This window comes from Ursus maritimus, unplaced genomic scaffold (assembly GCF_017311325.1).
Source record: "Ursus maritimus isolate PB19 unplaced genomic scaffold, ASM1731132v1 scaffold_22, whole genome shotgun sequence".
Taxonomy (NCBI): Eukaryota; Metazoa; Chordata; class Mammalia; order Carnivora; family Ursidae; genus Ursus; species Ursus maritimus.
The window spans coordinates 47,383,253-47,390,105 of record NW_024424675.1 but is presented as its reverse complement, the minus strand read 5'-3'; the positions used below and the strand labels follow the sequence as shown (position 1 = coordinate 47,390,105).

Sequence of the window (6,853 nt, the reverse complement as noted above, 5' to 3'; positions counted from 1 at the left end):
CAACCGCGTGCCTCGTTCATGAAGTGTTGAAATGTTTTCTCATTACTTATTGCTTTCTTTTAATGAGTTGTTAATATTTCTTCCCGTCTGTGACTGTGTTTTTCATTTTCTTAATGGTGTCTTGAAGAAAAGCTTTTAATTTCGATAAAGTGCGATGTGTTACTGTTCCCTCCTATGGTTATTGCATATGGACCCTTCCTAAGAAATCTGCTCATCCCGAGGTCGTATGTACGTCTGTATTTCCTTCCAGAAAGTTTTGTTTTAGCTTTAATGTTTCAGGTTTTTTTAAGATTTTATTTATTTATTTGAGAGAGGGAGAATGAGCATGAGAGAGAGAGAGAGGGAGAGAGAGGGAGAGAAAGCACCAGCGGGATGAGCGGCAGAGGGAGAAGCCGACCCCCGCTGAGCAGGGAGCCCGACACGGGGCTTGATCCCAGGACCCCGAGATCATGGCCTGAGCTGAAGGCAGATGCTTCACCGACTGAGCCCCCCAGGGGCCCCTATGTTTCAGTTTATAACATTTGTGCGTGCTGTGAGACGAGGGCGGGGGTCCATGCTTTGACTCAAACCTCCAGCTGTCTCTGCACCGTTTGTAGGAAGCACAGTCCTTCTGCATCGGAACGCCCACGGCAGCGCCTCATGCGTTGTCCTGGTCTGGGTGGTTCTCGGTCCGTCCCGGCTGCTCCGTCCTGGCTAGAGGCAGAAAGCTGGGTCTCGCCTTTCAACGCAGTTTGGGGAGCTCATCTTTTGATGAGTTAAACTCACTTATACGTATTGTAATTTCTGCTACATTGGGATATGTTTAAGCATTTCTCTTGTTTTTCTGTTTACGTGTTCCATCTCCTCCCATACAAGAAAACTTGACCTAGCTGGCTGATCTTGAAGGTTATACATGGCGGCTCCCAACTTACGGCCAAGGTCTGTACGTTGGAAGAGTTTAATGCATCGATGTCATGCCGCCCACGGCCCAATAAAGCAAGCGCTTTGGTTGCCTCAGGGACCTGCCCTCCCACACACCAGCCACCATGGAAGGATCTAGAATTGTAGTGATTTCTCTGTGTGGAGGACTTCGTTATTCAGTCGGTAGCAAATTTCATGACGTCTTTCAGTGACTGTGGGGTTTCCCATGTATTGGGTCTAATTTCTGGTTATTCTCCCCTTTCTGCAGAACCCCCCCCCCAAATGGATTGCCAAAGAGAATCTTGTTGCCCCTTCTGAGACTTCGTGGATTCTCAGAACATGTTTCTACCCCGTTGATTTCAGTGATAATTCCACTGGATGTAAAATTTGAGTATGTTTTCTTCAACACTTTGGGTTATTTCTCCCTGTCTTCTGACATTGAGCTGACTCCTAAGGAATATTTCCATTATCTTCGTCATGTTCTGCATTAAAGAATCTAACGGTTTTTTTTAGAGGGGAGGGGGGGTCAGAGGGAGGGATTCGGGAGTGGAAAGGTGATAGGCCAAGTTTTATTGTCAGGGCAGCAGTGACTACGGTTGAGGGTTCTGAGTATAGTGGTTGATGATAATGCCCGGTATTAGGGGTATGGATGCGGTGGCTTGTGTTAGAAAATATTTTGTGGAAGTTTCTATGGCTCGTGGATTGAATTTTTTTTTTATCAGAATTGGGATGATTGCTAGTATATTTATTTCAAAGCCAATTCGGATTATAAATCAGTGGGAGCTGAATAGTACAATTATAGTTCCTAAGATGATAGTAGACATAATAACAACGAGGATGGGAGGTTTTATTAGTACAGGAAGGGGATAAACCAACATTTTCGGGGCATGAGCCCGATAGCTTGTTTAGCTGACCTTACTTTAGAATGTGGTGTAATTAGATAGCACGAAGATTTCTGAATTCTTAAGATTAGGATTGATTCCTATAATTCTAGAAATAAGAGGACTTAACCCTCTATTATTTACTCTATCAAAGTCATTCTTTTATCAGACATGTTTCTTATGTTTGGGGAGGGACGCTTGCTGTAAGGATGGGTACAGTTACGTGTCATATGCATAGGGCTAGCGTAAGTGGTAGGAAATTTTTTCATAATAGGTGTATTAGTTGATCATATCGGAATCGTGGGTAGGGTGCTCGGATTCATAAGGAGATTGTTGGGAACAGGGTTTTTACAGTGAAGTTAACAGTATATAGTTCTGGTGTGTAGGGGCTGTGGAACGCTCCGAAAAATAGAATGGTTTTAAGGATATTTATTATGATAATATTGGCATACTCTGCTAGGAAAAATCGAACAAATGGACCTGCTGCATATTCGACCTTGAACCCTAAGACTGATTCTTCCTTCTTTTGTGTCTTCCCCACGGGGCTTCCGATGGTCTTTTCTTCGCTCCTGTTAATTCTGGCTTCCTGTTACTACTGTCCATCCCTCCCTCTTTGAAGGTGTTGTGGTTTTTAGGTTAATGGCTGAAGAGGACGTGCATCTGTGTTGGTCTGGGGAGGCTGTGCTGTCTGCCCAGCTCAGGTGCTCGCTCCCGATGCCTCGTGTTCCGTTACGTCGTCTCCCGGACCCGATGGTGGCGCTGCATGTGAACGCGTGTGGGGCGGGTGTACATTTGGGCACACGCATGTGTGTCTGCCCGTGCGTGTGTAGCAATGTGTGTGCACGCGTGTGCGCGTGCGTGTGTGTGGGCACGCAGGTGCGTGTGTGTGGGCACGTGTGGAGGGTTTGGGTGCTGCTGTGGCCTCATGGGGACACGTGCAATCAGCCACAGGTGAAGGTCGGGAGGGGGACGGCAGGGTTGCTGTCTGTCCAGCCCACCAGCAGGGTCAGAGGTGGCAGGCGGGGCCGCTGCAGATTGGGGCGGGCAGGGTGGGGGCAGCCGGTGCCCCCTCCTGCCTGGGCTCTCATGCTGGATGGCAGCTCCCTCCCCTGCCTCCCTGACAGAACAACCCGGGGCAGGTGCCTCCCCCCGCCCCCCTCTGACGGTGTCCGCCTGGGCCGAGCCTGGCCTGCCGTCACAGCCAGAGAGCCAGCCCCATGGCTTCCACTCACTCTGAGATGGTGGGCCCCACACTTCTGTCCCATGAGCTCCAGACCCATCAACCCCTTCTGCCCTTGGCTGCTAGTGGGCACCTGGAACCTGCCCTCCCACCCCAGGGCTCAGCCTCCCGCCAGCAGCCATCTCCACCTGCCCTCACCCCCTCCGTCTCAGAGGACAACGGATGAGGTCCCTGACACCACTTGGTACCTGAGGTCTCACCCACAGATGGTGTAAAACAGACACCAGGTCCCATCAGTTCTCGGCTCAGAAGCCCCAGTGGCCTCCAAAGTCAACGTCCAGACCCCACCCCACTGTGCTGCCCGAGGTCTGGTGGGGCGGACCCTGCCCCTGGGCCTAGGCTCAGCTTTCTGTCCTCGCCGCTCCAGCCCCTACAGTGTCCTGCCATTTCTGGGTGGACCATGGTCCAGGTCTCCCACGTGCTGTGTCCCTGCTAGAGCCTTCTACTGTCTTCCACTCCCTCTTGTTTCTGTCTCTTCTCAAATGTCACCTTGGAAGGCTTTGTTGGCTTCGGCAGGAGGCCCACCCCAAACCCTTCCTAGTATCTAGAACATGATGTGGTGTCGACAGGCCACAGCAGGTACGGCCCCAGACCCACAGCTGGTGAGGTTTCTAGGTGAGTGAGTGTGGGGCACAGCCAAGGGATGGTTACAGCACCAACTGCGCTGTCCAGGCTGTTGGGCGGGAGCAGGGGGGGCTGGCAGTGACAAGGCATGGGACCAGCCGGTCAGGGTCCCCATGGGGCCCAAGCCCATGGGAAGTGAGCCAGACGTTACGATGTTAGAGAGGGGGCTGCTGCTAGGGAGGTGAGGAGCCCCATGAGACCGCCCAAACCCAATGCCTGGCTGGGCCCAGGAGGCCCATCAGCAGGTGTTTGAGGGAGGGCTGGCACCTGCACTCAAAGCCACCCCTCCCCCCGCCCGGAGCTCAGAGTGTGGCTGAGAAACCGTGTCCTGGGGCATGAAGTCATGAGGGAACAGGAGATGGTGGGGTCCTCGGAGCCAGGGAAGGATGGCAGCTTCTGAGGGCCAGGGGTGGGGAGCTTGGACTGTCCTTGGCAGGGATGGACTCTGGCCCCGGGGACGCCCTCCCTGTAGTGCGCAGCCCCTCCCTCGAGCAGGCTGTGGTTTCTCCACATGGAAAACAGCACAAAGGAAAGGCTCCCCACTGCCCTCCTTCTGCTCCCAGGTGGCTCCCAGGTCGCTCCGGACTCGCTCCTCCTGCCCGCATAGCCGCTCTCGGTGCCCAGAGTCTGGGGAGGGGTGCAGGGTCACTGTGGGCAGCACAGGGGCCGTCCTGGCAGGACAGAAGGGCAGGCAGGTCTAGAGGGAGGTGGCCGGCAGCTGACACCCGGCCAGACTGCAGCAGCCCAGCCCACCTGGCACCGTGGACCTGAGCCCCCCAGGTCTCAGTGTGTCCAGCGGGGCCATGAGCCTGCAGCACGCATCTGCTCCCACGTGCCCCCTGCCCTGGCACCTTTACCCACCTGGGTCAGGTGCCTGCTGTGGTGCACACCTGGTCTCCCCTCCTGACAGGTTCACCCCGGGTTGGGGCCTCCCTGGGCTCCCCCACATCTGCCCATGGGCTTGTGAGGCCCTCAAGGCCCATGACCCCCACTTGTGCCTTCCTCCCAACCAGCTGTAGGCCCTGCTCCTTGGCACCTGCACTCTCTGTCCACACACAACCCGCCCCCCCCCAGCCCCCTCGGAGTTCCTCCTTCCCGCAGGGGGCGCTCACCTGTTCCTCCCACGGGTCCCGGAGGCTCGCTCCCTTTTCCCTGACGGCTGCCCATGTGACTGAGGGCTCTGGGGTCACCTGAACAGAAGCGGGGTGCTCGAACCAAGAAGTGCAGGAGACAATGCTTTCCCTTCTTGGGGACCCTCTCCTGACTGATGGGAAGGTGGGTGCCTGAGCCCCAAACAGACAGCAGCTGTTGGCTCTGCAGCCAAGGTCAATTGTGGGGGATAAGTGGGGGAGGCTCGGTGGGGGTCTTCATGACAGCACGTGCCAGCCTTGTCAAAGGGGGTATTTATCCCAAAGGCCATGTCTGGGGAACTGTGATGGGCCGAGGTGGGCAGGGGGTTCCCCTGAGTGAGGCCCTCTCACTCAACCCAATGCACAGCCCGAGGGGTAAGGCAGGACCCCTCCCTGCCCACAGCGCAGTGCCCAAGCCCCACCCAGCCCCTCTCCTTTCTCCCCCACCCAGGCCCATGAGCTCTTTCTCCCCTAATCAGCCTCCCATCAGTCTTAGCACCTGAGCCGTGACCAGCGCCACGACCCCAGTCAGATGGAGGGACACGGGACAAGGTCATCAGACCAAGCCTCCCGCTGCATCTGAGCATGTGAGCATGTGGGAAGGAGGACAGGAGGGAGGGGACGGCAAGGCGGGAAATAGCCCTAACCTTGGGCTTCCTGGGAGAATGGGGAAGGGACCCCTTTGAGGACCCCAGGAAGCCAGGCAGCATCCAGTCCTGCCCTTAGTGACCTCTGTGTGGGCTTGGGGGCCCAGGGAGGGTGGGGAGCCAGGGCCAGAAAGAACCACCAGCCCAGTACTGGGGGAGGAGCTGCAGGCCACTAGACCCTCCCCATGGGGCCAGTACCTCTCTTCTCAGGGCGGGGGCCTTCATCTCCCCCTTGTCCAGGGAGCCGGGCCTCACTGAGTGTGCTGGGGAGCCCGGGGGCCTCCAAGATGGGCCTGGGGGGCCTGGCGCTCTCATGGAGGAAGGAGTGGAACTTCAGCACATGAGCTGGGGGTTGGGGTGGAGGGGACATCAGCAGGTGGGTCGTGGGGTACAGGGGGCTCCCCACGTGCTTTCCCCCTTACTCTGTGGTGCATGGCCAACGAGAATGGCCGGGCCAGGCTGGGCCTGCTAGTGATGACGGGCCCGGACTGGTGTGAGCACAGAGGCTGCGGGGGGTCACGGAAGGCCCTGGGGCCCTCGCGAGGAAGCTGCCCCACTCACTCTGGATGGCAGACTCGCAGGCCTGGCTCAGGAGCTGGTAGATGGTGGCCAGGGACTGGGGCTCGCCCTGCAAGGGAGGGTGGGCCACATGGCCACGTGCCGGCACCAGCGGCACGAGGAGCGCTGCCTTCCCCACGCTCCCCAGGAAGTGCCTGGCCCCCAGATAGGGGCCTACTCACCTTCTCTCCTCGATCCCCTTTGGGTCCTGGCAGCCCCTGAAGTGGAGGAAAAGGGGAAACGTGGGCCAACAGGGAAGTAAACTGGCAGCAGGGGAGACGTGCCTGGACCCATCCTGGCTCCCCCTGGGCAGGGGTGAGGGCTGCATGCCAGGCCGGGTTGTCGTCTCCTGACTCTGCTCTCAGGGAGGGCGGGGGTCCCACCCATCAGGGGGGAGGAAGACCGGGCAGGGCAGGGCCTGATCCTAGGGAGCTGGACTGAAGTCCACCAGCAAGCAGGCAAGCTGGGCAGGCCCGGAAGCCACCAGGCCTCTGCAGAGCGCTTCCCCGCCCCCGGGCCTGCCTTCCTCTCCCTCCCCAGCTGGAGCCCCTCCTGTGCTTGTAGGCCTGGGTCTGTCCCCACACCCTGGAGCCCACAGCCCCACACCCGACAGCTCCCTCTGCTCCTGGTGAGCCCCAAGCCTCAGCTCTCTGCAGGCCTGGCTTTACGGACCTGATCAGCCAGGAGGGAGGCGCTTGCTCACCTTTGCTCCCCGCCTCCCCCCTGCTGTGTTTGCTGAGGGACTGGCTGGTAGCTGGGAAGGGGACTTACTGTGGGCCCTACGGCCCCTGGGGGTCCTCTCTCCCCGCCGGTGCCCCTGGCTCCTGCCATGCCTTGGAAGCCCTGCAGGGGTGCCGGGCGGGGGGGGGGGGT

At 57.8% G+C, this 6,853-nt stretch overlaps 1 protein-coding gene across 1 annotated transcript in view; it reads right to left on the bottom strand.

The window, feature by feature from the left end:
• Positions 1 to 3,668: 3,668 nt before the first annotated feature.
• COL20A1 (collagen type XX alpha 1 chain) overlaps positions 3,669 to 6,853 on the bottom strand; it is a 27,255-nt gene continuing 24,070 nt past the window's right edge. The window contains exons 30-35 of the mRNA XM_040637877.1: positions 6,752 to 6,823; positions 6,163 to 6,198; positions 6,002 to 6,050; positions 5,621 to 5,767; positions 4,189 to 4,272; positions 3,669 to 3,694 (exon numbers count right to left, since the gene is read on the bottom strand). Coding sequence (XP_040493811.1) covers positions 3,669 to 3,694; positions 4,189 to 4,272; positions 5,621 to 5,767; positions 6,002 to 6,050; positions 6,163 to 6,198; positions 6,752 to 6,823 — 414 coding nt within the window. The remainder of the gene's footprint in view (positions 3,695 to 4,188; positions 4,273 to 5,620; positions 5,768 to 6,001; positions 6,051 to 6,162; positions 6,199 to 6,751; positions 6,824 to 6,853) is intronic.